At 40.5% G+C, this 17917-nt stretch overlaps 1 protein-coding gene across 3 annotated transcripts in view; it reads right to left on the bottom strand.

The window, feature by feature from the left end:
* The window catches only part of pld1b (phospholipase D1b), a 72128-nt gene that overhangs the window by 23248 nt on the left and 30963 nt on the right, over positions 1 to 17917 (bottom strand). For all 3 annotated transcript variants that reach the window (XM_047350012.1, XM_047350010.1, XM_047350011.1), the window contains exons 2-8: positions 5862 to 6023; positions 5617 to 5780; positions 3828 to 3970; positions 3631 to 3742; positions 3488 to 3553; positions 3023 to 3081; positions 1081 to 1173 (exon numbers count right to left, since the gene is read on the bottom strand). In XM_047350012.1, the coding sequence (XP_047205968.1) occupies positions 1081 to 1173; positions 3023 to 3081; positions 3488 to 3553; positions 3631 to 3742; positions 3828 to 3970; positions 5617 to 5780; positions 5862 to 5991 (767 nt within the window). In that variant the 5' untranslated portion in view covers positions 5992 to 6023. The remainder of the gene's footprint in view (positions 1 to 1080; positions 1174 to 3022; positions 3082 to 3487; positions 3554 to 3630; positions 3743 to 3827; positions 3971 to 5616; positions 5781 to 5861; positions 6024 to 17917) is intronic.

The following is a 17917-nucleotide window of genomic DNA, read 5'->3' as shown; positions in this document are numbered from 1 at the left end:
CCAATCTGCCCTGCATCATCCCACCACACTCATTAACAAGACACTCAGGTAACTGCTTGATGCAAAGACTGACCGCCAACATGAAGGAGTATCACACCACTATTCACAAGCTCTAGATATCTTTAACTCAGTTATTGTACTCTACTTTCTTTATAATGGGGTTGGGGCATGAATTTGATGTTGTTAACAGTCTCTATTTTGCCCCCTTTGTAATGGATGCATTCAAGACAAGATCCCTCCCTTTCTGAGCACCACCTGACCAGATGTTCAAGCTCTTAGTTGCTCTTTTCGTTCTCTGTTATGATCCACATTGCAGGCATGTCCTCTCCATACTTCACCACTGAGTTGCAGTGGAAGATGAGTGTAAAAACACGGTCCTGAGGACACGGCCCTGGGGTGCTCCAGTACTCAGACGGAGGATTTTAGTTTATTCACTTTAACATTATTGGTCTGGTTGTAAACAAGTCTGATTCGCGTGTCCAAGCACCAGTTTAGTATCTAGTCCATGGTTGTTGAGCTTTTTTTCCGCTTTATGAAGGATTTTTGTACTTCGCAGGACAGAAGGCCAGAGGTCAAATGTGCCACGTCAGTCTCTATGTCACAGTTTTTATGATCTCTGGATGTCCAGTCCACACGTATACAAATGTATACATATAAATGTACACATTCAAATTTTCATCTCAAAAAGTATTTTTAAAAATCTCAGTGTTTCTTCGTTAAAAACTAGAGGACAGGAAGGAGCAGGAAGTCTCAATTCTGCAAAATATCTAGGTTAGTAAGCACATGTCAGTTCAACAGATTAACTGAGCCTGACGAAGTGTTTTAATGAGGTAAAAAGCCACACCTTCCTGTTTGTTTTGTCATCTCAAACTCTTTATTTAATAAAATCAGTTGTGTGTCTCTGTGTGTACAGCTAAAACAAATCTAACCTACAGTAAAGGGTTGCACAGTCTGCAGAGGAGGAGGACATCCACTGAGGCATTATCTCGCTCTTTATTTGCTGCTCTCCATAATAATCTGCACAGTTATTTCAACCCACCACGTCCCGTTGAGTTTGTTTCTGTGTGCGTTTGGACTGACCGTTTGGACCAGCGGTAGCACATTCTGCTGTGACCACAGCAGTTCAGCCCAGGGATTCGATGGCCACCAGAACGCTTTAGCACCATTCCTTCCCTGAAAGCATCAGCAAACAAATACAAAAATTTAAGAAACTGCTTTCAAACTGGTTCAACCTGGAGTTTAGGTTTCAGCCTGTTGAAAATCAGGCACAAAAAATGTAAAGATTTTAATCTTCAACACTGATTGTCTTCAATATTAATTTTAAAATCCTTTAATACTTGGATAAAATACAACACATTTTAATTTCTCTCATTAGTTTTTCTTAATTAAACCTTGTTTTGTTTTATAATATTATAAATATTGGTCAACCGGATTCATTATACTTGAATTTAACTTGCTTTGTTTTTTTCTGAACAGTGGAAAAATATGCAGTAAATAAATTAAGTTCTTCGTGCAATCAAAATCACAAGACTGGGAAAGAAATTAGAAGTGTTTACTGGTCAGCCTCTAACCAGAATGTTAGACCTTTAAAATGCAATAAACAAAGGTAAAACGTTTTTGTTAGGGAGGGCAAATAAATAAATATGCATTTAAACAACAACAGGCAGATTGCCAGGTGATCAGGTCAGCCATTAGCTTCAAAAAGCTTAAATCTGCATAGAAATCTGGATTTCAGGTGATTTTCTGTCAGGAATTCAAATTCCCTCTGATGGCAAAGGCAAAAGGTTTTAAATGTAGTAGGAATGCTCAGGTAAGGCCATCGCTGGAGCGGTTCTATGCAGGAAAAGAGTCATTTTAAATTTATTAAACTATCCTGAGGATTTTCTGACACAAAAAAGACAAGTGGAAGAATGGCAAAACAATTTCTGCTGCGCTGAACCAGAGGATGTTTGATTGGTTTCTGAGGAGTAACAAATAGATCTTCAACCCAAGTTAAGGCTGATGGTAACTATAGCCCAATAACCACCTGCGTCTCCTACGCTTCTAACACGACTTTGGACGTGGCGAGGGAGCACCAACCACACAGGATTTTAAAAGATGAAGGAAATGTTAATATTTCTCTGATGAGAAAACAAGTTATCTTGACGGTCCTGATATCCTCCAACGTTACTGCCATGACAAGCAGATTCCACTGCAGATGTTTTCTCCACAACACAATGCAGGAGTTTGGAGCTTCAGGGAAACAACCGACCATTAAGTTGTGTTAAACAGTGAGTAGCTAAGCGGAGATGTTGCATGAAGGGCCTTTGAACAGGACAACTCTGCGGTTCACAACACATGTTTAACAAGGACTTCTTTCAGGAGAGTAACACCCTTCTCTAGGACCGCTCCTGCATGTTCCCCTGGTCTAAATCCCACTCTGGGGATGGATGGAAGAGGAGGTTTATAAAACAGAGTCAGTTCCAGACTATCGGACACTAATGAGTCCTTTTATCAACTTTTCACTTCTGTTTGTGGGAGTCTTTAATTCAGTCCATGTTCGTTCGGTCGGCTGATGAACAGCCTGAGTGAATTTAAACGTCATTTTCAAGAAATGGACAACTAAATGTTTTATCTCTTGCATCTGTTTTTTCCTCTATTTAACTGGTGACAATCAAGCAGAATACATGTACGATACAGTAGATCCACATCTATTCATAACAGCTTATTTTTAGGTGAATTTTGAGAAAAAAAGCCTAAAAATGATACATATTTACATATATATTCAGAGTTACAGCCTGATAAAAGTGAACGGGGGATTTTTCTGAAGCAAATCAACTTACAAGCCTTTTTTAGGTTTTTTTTTTTCCACACTAATGGCCTTTATTTTATTTATTTTTTGACAGTAGGCAGACAGGAAAGAGGGGTAGAGAGAGGGGGAAACATTCGGGACTCGAACCCAGGACGGCTGTTTCGAGGACTGCACCCTCTGCATGTGGTCACGCGCTTAACCCCTACACCATCACCACCGCACCCAACTTACAAGCCTTTTGGTCCTAAATCATGAATGAAGGATAGCTGGCTAACATCGATGAACTCCATCTGAAAATAAGGACAAAAACAATTATTTTCAGGTAACAAAAAAAAAAAAAAAACAGCAACCATTAACGTAAACTTCGTTCTAAAACAGCACATAACATATTTCTTGGCTGAAAGCAGGTGACTAAATCAAGATCTGAAACATACGGCAACATATTTCAAGCAGTAAACCTGAAGATCGCACAGAAACTTTACTGAGTTTACTGGTCACAAGGTCACTGCATGGTTTGAAGACCCCAGGAAGACAATCTGCATTATTTAACTCAGTTTAATGTCATGGTGGAGGCCTTCTGTAAGTCTTCTCCAAGAGGGAGAGGTGTTTGAGGTCTAGAGTCACAACGTTCAACTCAACGTCGCTAAACCTTTGATAAAAACTTGGTAAAACTTTTAAATTGAGAGTTGTCCTTACTGTGGCATGGTAGCTCCGGTACATCGGCATCTTCAGCAGGTTATTCAAGTAATCTTCAAGTTGTTTCTGAAACAAAAATGCCAATAAATAAAGCAAAATATATAAGAAAATGGACCCAATGGAATCACAGCCGGGAGGCAAACCTTGCGGCTGGAAACTCTGTCTCCTCCCGTTCGGTCCTTCTCTTCTTCTCGGGGGAGATCTGGTATCGGCGCCTTCTCCATCTTAGGCATCGTCTTTCTCCTTACCGTAGTACTGCAACAAGACACAGATCTGCATCAGCCAGGAGGTTGTTGGTTGAAGTTCAAGCGGAGGTATCAAAGACGGAAAGGGAAGTTACCTTCGTGACGGCAGATGGAGCCGTCTGAGGGCCTTGTACGCCCTCAGGTCTCTGTGGAGCTCCAGAAAGTGTTTCTCCTTCTTCTTCACCTGCCACGTGAACTCCCCGTGTTTCAGCTCGATCTTATACAGAGCTGGCATCGACTGCACACAAGATGGGCTCCAGTCAGTCAACACACTGCATTTAACACGAGTTCACCAACTCACCAGTTCTTCCAAATGCACATTTTACCATCATTACGATCTTTGAGGGAGAAGGTGAGACATGATGGTCTGGAGGACCTAAATCCAACCGTGACATTCCCTCAATCTGCTCTGCTCTTATTTGCTAATTTCCTATGATTTTAGCCTTTTTTTAAATATATAACTTTAAATATATATCACTCAATTTTAAAAAATAAGCATTTAAAATTGGTCATTTATGAGCTTAAATCCCAACAAAAATGTTTCTGGTACGATTTCTTAAATTTTTCTGAACAAAGCCAGAAGCTTTGCCTCTTTACCGATTTATTCTCCAATTTATTCATGCAAGTTGCCATTTTGCTCATTTCTGCTTCCATTTCATACTTGTAAACCAACAGTGTTTTCCCCATGCTATAAGAATGTACTGACCACAGCGTTTTGTTCATTGAGCAAATTAATTATTAAGATAATCTTAAAAATATTTAATTTCATGTAAAATTACTTCCTGAAGCATTTTGATATTAAACACAGTTTTTACTGGTTCTGGTACTGATCCCATTTGAACAAGCTGACCTATATTAATGCAAGAAAGATTTTGACCCTTAAATAATGTGATGTGCTGGTGAGCCATTATTAGAGTAATATATAATATGTTTTCTTACAGTAGACCATCATTGTTTGTCGTAACAGGTAAAAAATGTTCCCTTTAACAACAAAAGCCCGACGGTCATTAACATCCCAAGGCGCGTACAAGACGATAAAGCAGATCGGTATAAAAAAGTCCAATGGGAGATGGCTTGTTTGCAAGGAATTGGTCCGGTTTGCTAGATAGCCTTTAAATCTTCAGCATCATCCATAAAAACATTTTAAATCAGCAGAGATCATTGTGAGCTGCTGTTGTGTTGTTAATGTACTGATAGGAACCCCGCTGCTCTCGCTAACCCGGACATCTTTCTATCCTCTTAGTGCTTTAATCGTAGTTCTGGTGAGATGATCAAGGTCAAATTAAAGGATCTCTGGAAGTGAACGAGACACAGGATACATGACTGTGTGTAAATGCTTCTGTGGGATCTGGACGAACAGGCGACGTTGCTTTGTTGTTTGGAGTCTCTAACAAAGGCACCATTTTATTCTGAGAGCCTCCGATTTCCATTTAAGCTTTAAATGGAAAAGCTGTGTTAACAAATGGCTCATGTAGAAACCTGCGGATTGCTAAATTGTGGGACTGATTTAAGGCCGTACATAAATGCATTGTTTAAATGGGGTTGAACAAATATTGCTGCTTTAGATTGACTGATAGCACTTTTAAACAGAGATTTGTTTAATGCTGTATGGGTAGTTTGATGTAAAACCGACAGGTCTTCATGGGTTTAGTTTGGCCATAACTGCTTGAGCTAGTATTAAAAATCAAAACCTTTGCTGGAAACAGGTTGCTTTACCCTAAACGGTAAACTAAGGGACTATTACAGCTGCACATTTATTTATGTCACCAAATAATATCAGAAGTCATCGTTAAGTTAAAGCTCCAAAAAAGCAGACGTACAAATCTGAGAGATTATGCATCATATCAGGCAGCGATATGAAGTGAAACATCAACATGCGGGCACCTTATTGACGCTCCTCTGTTTAGTGCTGTTGAAGCGATCCGGATTCGCTGTATAGCGCTCCACTTCCAAGATTTTGGCGGTGATCGGAGAAGACAAGAAGACCATGGCGTTGGGCTCCTTGAAACCCACCGTCTTGTAAATTGCTGGGAAGGGCAGCCGGTCCCCTGCAAGGAAAATAGAAACTGTAACAAACCGACAGCAAATATGAAAGGTGAAGAAATTACCCATGAAGCAACAGCAGGTACCGGCATCCGTCGTGTCAAATTCGCCATCCCCGACGTAAAGATCTTTAGTGTCCAGCTGCTCCATGATGGAGGTCATGTCGCTGGCTACCAGGTGCAGGGTACTAGAGGTTGGCGCCGACTGCCGCAGCATGGCTAAAGCTTAGTCTGGAGCCCAGGGCTCACCTGGAGAGACAGGTAAAAGAGGACAGGGTGTGGCAGTTTTAGTGGCAACATGAGACTAACTGTTTCTATCACTTTAAGGGAACTGGGGTGACAAGGTTGATAAACATCTCCAGAGTGGCATCTTGGTTTCCTCAAGTTCTGTGGGCCTGGGGAACCCAAGGAGCTTTTGAAATCCCAGGACATTTAAAAATAAAATGTGGTACCTTCTGACACAGAACTGAAAATGGGTTTTCAGGTGGATAATGATCCAAAACATGTAGAAATGTGGACAGTTTCATGTAAAACATATTTTTAACAAATCCTCGAATGAAAGGCTGTAACTTTTAAAAACATTTCAGTGTGAGATAACCAGACGCAACAAAAGTAAAATTTATGTTTTACAAGTCGTTCGTGGAGCTGCCAATAACTGCTCGGTGCTGAGGTGATCTGTTCATTCATGTTCATTACTGTTTTCACGCTACTCCACATCCCCACGTTCATGTTTCTGGGTCAGTTTGTCATGAAAATCCCTCGAGTCAATCCTCTTCCTTCATGATTGAGCTCAGTCTGACCCGTTTCTTTTTTTTCCACTAAACACCCACGCGTTATAAAGAATGTGTTTGGAAATGAGTCCCGTGCTTCTCTGCTAATCCTGGATGTCTGGATTAGTGTTGCATCCGATGTAATCTGAGATGAGGACGACAGCGGCAGAGAGGAACTGGTTAAAAGCCAGAACCTTTTCAAGAATTTATTGTAGATTTCCCAGATGAGAAGCTGTGTGAAATAATTTCTTGGTAAATAACTGCAAACCCAGGATCATTAATTAAAGACTGCAGACATTTTGCTTTAATATGACCTATGGCGGCTCTTTTTGCATACAGCCTCCTCAATCTGTCTTTCTGCTTTTGCTCTTCAGAAGTTGTTAAACTGTCACTTTTAAGGCTGAAATATTGGCAAAAACACGGTGGAAGCTGTGAATTTGATAACCAAAGCACCCCTAAAAGAGGAATATCAGTGAAAGCCTCCAAGGTTACTGTAAATTCAGAGTTACTAACTCAGATGTGGATTTATCTCCGTCCATACGTCCCTCAAACATCCCAGAAAAAAACTAAACCGGACGCATGGAACTGTCTAAAAGCAGAGCAAACATTGTCCTCGTGTAAACTCTCTGCTACGTTGCCATCCAGAAGCACAAATCCAGTAGCATCATTTGTTTCTAATCTAACTGATATTCAAAGAAGCTTCACTGGTTCCCTTCTCAGTAAGAGACGGATTATTCTTGGGTTCCACAGAAAGTGAAATTGTGGTTTTACTGCGGTTTGTCTGCTTTTACTTCCAGCCAACAAAGTTAAACCACAGAAACCAGAACATACAGGAGTCACAACCGTCCCGACCCGAGTGATTTATCAGCAGAGTCCAGTTAAAACGAGATCAACGGAGAGTGAAACGTAGGAGCCATCGCCGAACATCAGACCTGAAACCTGAATATACTTGTAGAAATGTGACCAGATGCTTTGCAACCGCGTCCATCAGTCAGGCTAGATATAGTTTCTCCAAAACACAAGTTGGTGAGTTCAACTCCAACACACAAAAAACTCAAGGTCAGGAACATCAAGCTGAAAATGTTGATTCAGTGGTAAAAATTACATCAGCAAAACATAGCAACCATAAAACATATTTTAGGTATCAGATCAAACAGCTTTAGAAAGAAAATTATATAACAAATAAGGAAAGACTGTCACTGTTTTCAGTTTCCAGTAGATTACAGATTTTATTGGGTGTAGTTTAATATTTTTTATTTTAATCAACGAAATGCTTTTTACCAAATATTAACGGAAAAGTGAAAAACTGATTGCCTTCGTTGTTAAATCACAAATTAACTGATATTGAACTGTGACCTGATTACTGTAAATTCAGGAAATCTCTTCAATAGAACCTTACAGACAACATGAAGTAGGTTAAAAGATCTAAAATATAACACATCAAATAAAAAACAGATGAGAAACAAAGTCAGCGACATCCAACGGCTTGGAAAGGGATACAAAGCCACTTTTAAGGCTTTGGGAATTTGGAGGACCACAGTGAGAGCAATCATCTACAAATGGAGAAATAATAAAAGAGGAGCATCGACTTCACCCTGGAAGATGGATTCTGGGACTGTCCACTCTTCCTCCAGACTCGGGACCTTGATTTCCAAATGAATGTAAAACTTTACTTTCATCTGAAAAGAGAACTTTGGACCACTGATAAATTGTCCAGTTCTTTTTCTCCTCAGCCCTGGTGAGATGCTTGTAGCCCATCTGTAGGATCCTACTGTGTGTAGTGGCTCATGATGCTCCGACTCCAGCCTCAGTCCACTCCTTGTGAAGCTCTCCCAAATTCCTGAATGGATTTTTTTGACAATCCTTTCAAGGTTGCAGTTATGCATGTTGCAGATGTACCTTTTCCTACCAAACTTTTTCCTTCCACTTAACTTTCTATAAATATGCTTGGATACAGCACTCTGAAAGAGCAGCTTTTTTTTGGCAATGACCCTTGGTGGCTAACCCTCCTTGTAGAGGGTGTCCATTTAGAACATAAGAATGCATTACCATACTTTTCAGTTATCCTGTTTATTTTCTGCAGAGAATCTTAAAACCCCAAACTAATTGCAACTCAACATGGGGTCCAAAGCCAAGTGTCAGAAATCCCAGGGCTAAGGACCTGAAGTTTTGCTTTCAAAGGACAAACAAAAACACATTGTTTTACATTTTAGATATTCTCTGCTGATAAGCAGAAATCTTAAACTGCAGCAGAAGATTGAACAAAACTGGAGTGATGACCCTCTAAATCTGCTGAGGCTGCAGGCTGTTGAAAGCATGAAGCCACCATGGCTGGTTTAATGGTGCGGAGAATGCGCTCATGGACATTTTGGGACCCATTATATCAATCAATCATGTCTGGAAGGCCACCGGCCATCTAAACGTTGCATCCATTAATGGCCAGATCTTCTAATGGCTGCTTTCCACCAGAAGAGGCATTTTATCACAGGGAACACTTCAAGCTGGGCTAATGAAAAACGTCGGTTCAGTTAGAGTCAGATCAGAACTAAAAAGGAGACATTTCTGTTATCAGTAACTTTCACCTTTAAGGTTTTCAGAACAGGTTTTTCTTGAATCTGATTTGCAGCCAGATTTTATCACACGTTTGACGCCCCAACCTGAAACTAATCTAGATAAGATGGGGCTGATGTATCTAAAGACAAAAACTAGAGGAATATGTGTTTGGTGGATTGTTTCTCTGTAAGAAGGCTTCATGGTCATAAATCCTATATATAGTCTGTTTATTTCCCTTTATATTTTTCCACATTTGTTAAGCAAATGGATTTGTAGGTCTAGGAGCAGAGTTGAGTGCCGGAGTTGCACCATAAAAACCTCCTAAATCCTCTCCACATAAGTCATACACCGGATTCTGCTACCGACGACACATATTGGGAATTTATCAATTTCAGAAGTGTGTCGGAGAACTGTAAGACAGTCTGACACCGCCTCCTCCTGATGGTCACCAGCTTAGTCACACACTGCTGTGGGACGCTATCCTGCTCCTCAACCTGCATTTGTTTTTAGTGATGTATGGGATTAACACCGCTTGCAGAAACTCATCTCAACATCTTTCAGCCTTGGAATGTCCTCCAATGAAGAGAAGCCATGAGGGCAACGCACACGAGTGGCATCAGACGGGCGTACGATCAACGCCCCAGCGATCAACACGCCTGAATAAAACACAAACACCACTCTATTTCTGCTCCATAGCTGCTCTTCTTCTGAGCTGCTTTGGTGGTTGTTCTTCTATGGTTGTATTCTATCGCATTTTCTAGTGCAGATAATGGTTCAAAATGAATGGGGAAGGATATTTTTTTAAGGTTAAAGAATGTCCAGAAATATGAGCCACCCGTGTGTTAAAGGCATCCAAAGACGGCGCGGTGCTCCTGGTGCACGTTGCCTTTATTTTTCCACCACCAAACACTGAATATTGCAGCTACCGTTTCTACAGTAAGTCTGTGAAACCCAATCTTACAGTAACCCCAGCCCACTGTCCTACAGGTGCCCTGGGTATACTGACCCTCGCTCTAAATGCTACTGGGAGGAAAAAACTGTATTATCACCAAGGAAAACCCCAACAACTGTCATGCAAATGCAGCAGCTTTACTGGTGCCACCAGGACACCACAAACAGCTGCTTGGACATGCATAGAAAAAGGTTGACGATTCTATGCAAAACATGCAGCACAGAGACCATGAAAGACTTGATCTTTGTATGAAAAAGCCACTCTGGCTGTGAGGGAAAAAAGTGTGCTAAAGGTGTGTCTGCCAGCAGCTCCTGGTGGGACCGGTGACACGGAGAATGAAGACACACAAACAGACTAAAGGTCAGCCAGAAATCAAGAGGGTGGGGAAACAGAGCCGTCTGATCTTAAACTCCTGATTTATGCTCACACTTAATTAATCCAACATGTTGTTCCACCAAAACTCCAACAGGAATGAAAACCTCAGAGCCACAGTGAAGCGAAGTTGTTAAAGAAGAACTGAGGAACCGTTCCACACTGTTGGGTTCAACACTTTTACCCCAGAACCTTCTTGTTTCTCCCGTGCTGGACGTTAGAGTCCCTGCATCTTGTTTTAAACCTCATTTAGAAGAAACATGACGTTCAGTAGAAATTCAGACCTACACGGCCCTGTTGTCGAGGCTTCCAGCTCCAACTGACAAGAAATGGGTCAAACAACCGAGACACATGTTCAGGCCTGAAGTAGAAGACCTTTCTTTATTTGTTGTAACTCATAGCAAACAGACACACATTTCTCAGAACTGATTTATTAAAATGTGTCTCCCACAACAAACAATCCTGAGCAGCGTGGCACAGCTTCCAGCACTAAGGTGTTCAAGGTTTTATTTTTTTAAGCCATGAAGTTAAACAACTAAAAGTGACAGAAGTGTTTTCGCAGGACTTTCTCCAACTGTTGCTGCACACCATCAGCTGGCTGAAAGGAGCCGTTTCCCTTAATCGGTTTTAGCTGGTTCGGAATACAACAATAATACAGTCCTTATTTAAATACTACAAGGGCACGACCCAATACTCTTATACACGCAACATTGCTGAAACAAACGTTTGCAACAAACCATGAGAGTCTCCGTGTCTGTCGGTAAAATAAACAGCTGACTTCCTATATGAATCTAAACAAATACCATCAGCTGTTCAGGCTCACAAACATACTCTAGAAACAGCAGAACTACAGAAATATTATAGAACATAATCACATTTACTTTACAGCCACCACTGCATATTATTTAGTCAGAACAGTCAGTTGGCCTGTTAGCATCATCAGCCTCATAGCATTATTGGCCAAGTCACATTTAAACGTTTGGGGGGAAAAAAAACATTTTTCAGCACCATATTGTGATTTTTATTGATTTTGTAACAGTAACAAAGGCAATTATGTCATGAGGCTAACAATCTTTGCGACCCCAGTGACCTTAATTTGCAGCATTCAGACAGGAAATGTCCAGAGAAGGAAGGAGGTAAGAAATGCAACAAAGGCCTCAGGGTGGGAAATCAAACCCCAGACGTTTGCGTCAAAGACCACCCTAATGAAATACCCAAGGAAAATGCAGCTGTATAGAGAATAAAGCAGCACAGAGCTGCCCTTTCCCAACCTGTTGCTGCATACTGCCAGTCAGCAGGCTAAAGAAAGGCTCCTATATTTTTCCTCATGTTTAAAAAAAAAAAAAAAATCGGCTTTTTTGGAAGAATTTCTGGTGGAGAAAAACATGGACTGGTATGGTGTGGAAACTAACGAAGCACCACTAATTTTTATATTTTTTAAGCAATAAGACTCAGCAAACATTTGTGAAAAAAGGGAAATGTAAATGTACCTGAGTTGCCAACAAGCTAGTTTTATATAAAAACTCTTATTACAGGACCACTGCTCTAAAACTGCAGCTCGCCAGCGAACAGTAGCATGTAGTTAAACATCCAACTGCAGGATGGCTACCAGAGCAGACAGCCTGACTAACTAACCAGCTAATAGCAGCCTGTAATACTTGTGTTTTTCTTTTCTACCAAGAGCAGATAAAAAGCTTTAATAATCTGAACAATAAGGACTTTATAACTGAATTTAGCAAGATTTTATTCTTATTTTTAATGAAGCTGGTTTACAAAATAAAAAATTACAAACAAATGTCATACATGATGTTATAATTACTGTAATAATCAGTTATATTATTTTAGCCAATGATAGAATAATGATTTTTTTAAATATTTTTTATTTTAAATACAGTGAAATATTGAGACTGCTGTTTTTTATCATCTGTCCATCGTCTATAACCGATGACCGCGGTGGGCAGGAGGGCTGGCGTCCGTCTTCAGCGGTCATTGGGTGAGAGGCGAGGAAAACGCTCAACAGGTCACCAGTCATTCACAGAGACCCACCAGACAAACAGCCATGCAAACACACTCAGGGACGTTTAGAGCAGTTTGCCTCACAGTCATATTTATGGACTGTGGGAGGAAGCCGGAGTACCCGGAGAGAACTCCATGCAGAAAAAACCCCAGGCCGGGGATCGAACCCAACACCTTCTTGCTGCAAGGCATCAGTGCTTCTACCTATTCAACCTTGCAGCCTCAAGGTACCTTGAAAATCTCACACTGGCAGAAATCTATTGATGAAACCTTATAATTAATCTCAGTGGTTTAGATTTCAAGCTTACAGGTCCTTCTCAAAATATTAGCATATTGTGATAAAGTTCATTATTTTCCATAATGTCATGATGAAAATTAAACATTCATATATTTTAGATTCATTAAACACTAACTGAAATATTTCAGGTCTTTTATTGTCTTAATACGGATGATTTTGGCATACAGCTCATGAAAACCCAAAATTCCTATCTCACAAAATTAGCATTTTTCATCCGACCAATAAAAGAAAAGTGTTTTTAATACAAACAACGTCAACCTTCAAATAATCATGTACAGTTATGCACTCAATACTTGGTCGGGAATCCTTTTGCAGAAATGACTGCTTCAATGCGGCGTGGCATGGAGGCAATCAGCCTGTGGCACTGCTGAGGTCTTATGGAGGCCCAGGATGCTTCGATAGCGGCCTTTAGCTCATCCAGAGTGTTGGGTCTTGAATCTCTCAACGTTCTCTTCACAATATCCCACAGATTCTCTATGGGGTTCAGGTCAGGAGCGTTGGCAGGCCAATTGAGCACAGTGATACCATGGTCAGTAAACCATTTACCAGTGGTTTTGGCACTGTGAGCAGGTGCCAGGTCATGCTGAAAAATGAAATCTTCATCTCCATAAAGCTTTTCAGCAGATGGAAGCATGAAGTGCTCCAAAATCTCCTGATAGCTAGCTGCATTGACCCTGCCCTTGATAAAACACAGTGGACCAACACCAGCAGCTGACACGGCACCCCAGACCATCACTGACTGTGGGTACTTGACACTGGACTTCTGGCATTTTGGCATTTCCTTCTCCCCAGTCTTCCTCCAGACTCTGGCACCTTGATTTCCGAATGACATGCAGAATTTGCTTTCATCCGAAAAAAGTACTTTGGACCACTGAGCAACAGTCCAGTGCTGCTTCTCTGTAGCCCAGGTCAGGCGCTTCTGCCGCTGTTTCTGGTTCAAAAGTGGCTTGACCTGGGGAATGCGGCACCTGTAGCCCATTTCCTGCACACGCCTGTGCACGGTGGCTCTGGATGTTTCTACTCCAGACTCAGTCCACTGCTTCCGCAGGTCCCCCAAGGTCTGGAATCAGCCCTTCTCCACAATCTTCCTCAGGGTCCGGTCCCCTCTTCTCGTTGTGCAGCGTTTTCTGCCACACTTTTTCCTTCCCACAGACTTCCCACTGAGGTGCCTTGATACAGCACTCTGGGAACAGCCTATTCGTTCAGAAATGTCTTTCTGTGTCTTACCCTCTTGCTTGAGGGTGTCAATAGTGGCCTTCTGGACAGCAGTCAGGTCGGCAGTCTTACCCATGATTGGGGTTTTGAGTGATGAACCAGGCTGGGAGTTTTAAAGGCCTCAGGAATCTTTTGCAGGTGTTTAGAGTTAACTTGTTGATTCAGATGATTAGGTTCATAGCTCGTTTAGAGACCCTTTTAATGATATGCTAATTTTGTGAGATAGGAATTTTGGGTTTTCATGAGCTGTATGCCAAAATCATCCGTATTAAGACAATAAAAGACCTGAAATATTTCAGTTAGTGTGCAATGAATCTAAAATATATGAATGTTAAATTTTCATCATGACATTATGGAAAATAATGAACTTTATCACAATATGCTAATTTTTTGAGAAGGTCCTGTAAATGTGAAATAGATTCAAGGTTGGTCTCATCTTCATCACTGATTTCAGAGGAACCATCAACACTCCCACCTGTGTTCTGTCACTCTCCATATAGGAGCACCGCTCACTTATTCACATTAAAATAAATATAAAATACATATTTGATTCGAAACTCCAAAACATTATTTTTAATTGAATGTAAGACCCTGTTATTCATTTTATTTTAAATTTAAATTTTCATGTTATTGTCATTGAACGTTTACTTTGCGTCATCAAACCAAAACAAAATGTAATCAGTCTATTTTCTGCCTTCTTGTATGAACAGGCTGAAATCTGAGCACATTTTATGGTTTGATTCCCTCAAAGTGATCTAATTTTATCACATCTAACCAAGATTAACTGATTATTTTCTGCACTGAATTTGTGTGTCTTGCAGTTTGTCTGGTGACCAAAACTGTACTCAGTCCAACAAATAAAGTATGCATGACTGTCCAGGGATCTTATTCTTGGATAAATATATAATGTGTTTTACTGCCGTTTCATTAGAATCAGACGCATCAGATTTCATACAGCGGACAGTGAAATAAACCACAACCCATTAAGATGAGAAGCAAAAACTATAGATTACATGGGAATATTAATAAAGATGTTAAATGACCAGATCCGCTTTTAAAGCCTTTTTAAAGCTGTGAATTTCGTGCCTTTTCTGTTTTGACACGTTTCATCCACCTAATGACAAGTATTCACGATACAAGGTGGAATAATATACTATTATAATATTTAGAATTTATAAATAAATGCAGCTATTTCTAGCTTCAGATTATTCTTATTCAGGTCTATTTTATTTAAAATTATTGAAGTTTTATTTCACTGATTTCTGCATTAGGAATGCACCAATATGAGTTCTGGGCTGATGTCAATGTCCACTAATAATAATATTGCTGCTATGGCCCAGTTTTCCTTAAGGAACCAATACCAATATGTTAAAAAAAGGGCAAACATCGGTTGATACCAATGTTTGGCCATTCCGATATATCATGCATCCCTACATCAAACATAAAAACAGATGACCAACAGCTGATGGCTGCACCATATGGGACATCAGTGGGATAAAACATATGTTTTGATCAATAATTCAAATTTTTTAATCTTTCCTTTTTGAGCTCATTGCAAACAGAGATTCCAAATAATGGAAACAAATAAAGTTGATTATTTTCATCCTGACAACAGGATTTAAACGTGTGGGTTCCCTCCAGGTACTCTGGCGTCCTCCCACAGTCCAAAGACATGACTGTTAGGTTAACTGATCTTTCTAAACTGCCCTTAGAAGTTTATGATGTTTGTAACTCATGAACACTAAAGACCAGACCAGTACCAGTCCAGTGTAACACAAAGTAAAATTACCCAAAACAGAGGGGAGAACTTGTGTCTCTTACTACAACACGCTGAGCTCTTCATTCATAATGCGGCTCCTGCTTCATGTCAGGACTTGGTGGGAATAACTGGTTTAACTGGAACCATCAGGAGTCATTTTCCTTAGCAATCATTCATGGCGGAAGGGGTGGCCGATGTTTCTGCAGTTTAGCATGTTCACGCAGGATATAGGCGGTCACTGACCACTCTACAGCACACAAATCAGCCAATAACAGCAACTCAACTCATCTAAGCGTCTAGATGCAGTGAAGACGACTTGCTGATGAAGGGGGCATTGAAGCTATGTTGGAAGAGGCTTCACTGACGGTACCAGATAGGGTCAGAAGATGCTGCACAACCAACCCTAAGGTTTACAGATGAAGGTCTAAAAAGGAGAAAACCATCAGTGATTGGCAGATACGTGGAAAGATTTGTTGATGTCAGAGGACAATGGTCAGGACAGGCAGACTGGTTTAAAGTGATAGAAAGGCAACTGTAGTTCACGTAACCACTGGTTACGACCAAGATACAAAGAAGGGCTTGAAACAGGTGGGCTACAGCAGCAGAAGACCAGACCGAGTGTCCCTCTTGTCAGCCAGGAACAGGAAACTGAGGCTACAAAACTGGGTTGGAAGAACGTTTCCTGGTCCAACGAGTCTTGATTCAACATTCAGACGGTCAGGTCAGATTAGACATGAAATCATGGATCCATCCTGTCTTGTTTTAACAGTTAGGTGTTGGTGGCGTCATGCTGTGGGGATGTTTTCTTAGCACAGTTTAGGGCCTTTAGTACTAATTGAGCTTAGTTTGAGTGTTGTTCGCTAACCAGGAATATGATTACCACAGCTTACCCGTCTTCTGACGGCTACTTCCAAGAGGACAATGCACTACGTCACAAAGCTCAGATCATCTCAAGCTCATTTATTTAATGTGAAAATGAGTCCACTGCACTCCAAAGGCATCCAGAGTCGCAGCGCCTCAATCCAAGAATACATTTAGATAAGATTTTCCAATAAGATAGCAAAACAAACTGAAAAACTACTCATGGAGTTTTATTTTAGAGGGTGAACTTTATGTTAGATCACTTTGATTGATTTTAAAGGTACGTCTGGCCAGTAGACAACAATATTTATCTGATAATCACATTTTGATTTTTACCCAGTGGATATTTGCTGCACTTTATCCCAGCTGGAGATGCACCAATCAGACCTTGCCTGGACGATAATAATTTCAGGTTTTCTTTGAGGTCTGACCTGCCGGACCACAAAGGTCATTAATGTAAACCTAAACTTCACCAATTAAATGTAGCAAACATTGACCATAAGAGAACCAAATGTGCGAGGTTTCATTTACAAAGTTAGTGGTTTTAAACCCAACAAACAGAAACATGGAGGGATTAAAAGATTAACCTGCAGATCACCCTTTTATCAAAGTACCAAGTTAACAGAATTCAATTGGCATTATTTTTACATTTAGCCAGAAATTTGGCCCAAACAGTCGAAAAGAAAACAAATAAACTTAAAGGTTCTGGGTTACTTTAAAAACATCAGGTTACCTTAAGGTTTAGTGAGTGATGGAACGTTCTTACAGGTTGTTCTTAAACATCTCCCATCATGTGTCTGTCCTGGTCGTCTCCAAACGACAAACTTACAGTACCAAATATTTATAGATTAAGATTTACACTGAATAAACAGACCAACATTTTTTCCCCACTATCTGACATTATCACTACATTTTCTTCTCTTTTAGGTAATTTAGGATAATCAAAGTTATCTTCTGCTAGTCTGGGTATCTAGGCAACTCACAGCCTTTGAGCTAAATAGAGGCACCTGAAGATGTATTGTAAGGCATAGAGGACGTAGAGAACTAATGTCAGCAGTGTGGTTGGTTTAATTTTAAGGAAAATATTGGTTATTGGCCGTAACAGCAACACTATATTAGGATTTTGATAATGGCCAAACAAGACTTAGAATACCATCCCAACTGTGAAGTATGGGATAGGAAGATTCATGTTGGGGTGTTTTGCTGCAGCAGAAACTGGCGCACATCAGAAAACACCACGAGGAAAGCAAGACATCAGCCAGGAAGCTAGGAAACCTGGGGACAAATAGGCCTTTTAAATGGACGTTGACCCTCAGCATACCACCAAATTAGTTACAATGTGGCTTA

Source organism: Girardinichthys multiradiatus, chromosome 21 (genome assembly GCF_021462225.1).
Source record: "Girardinichthys multiradiatus isolate DD_20200921_A chromosome 21, DD_fGirMul_XY1, whole genome shotgun sequence".
Classification (NCBI taxonomy): domain Eukaryota; kingdom Metazoa; phylum Chordata; class Actinopteri; order Cyprinodontiformes; family Goodeidae; genus Girardinichthys; species Girardinichthys multiradiatus.
This window is presented reverse-complemented; position numbering and strand designations above follow the sequence as displayed.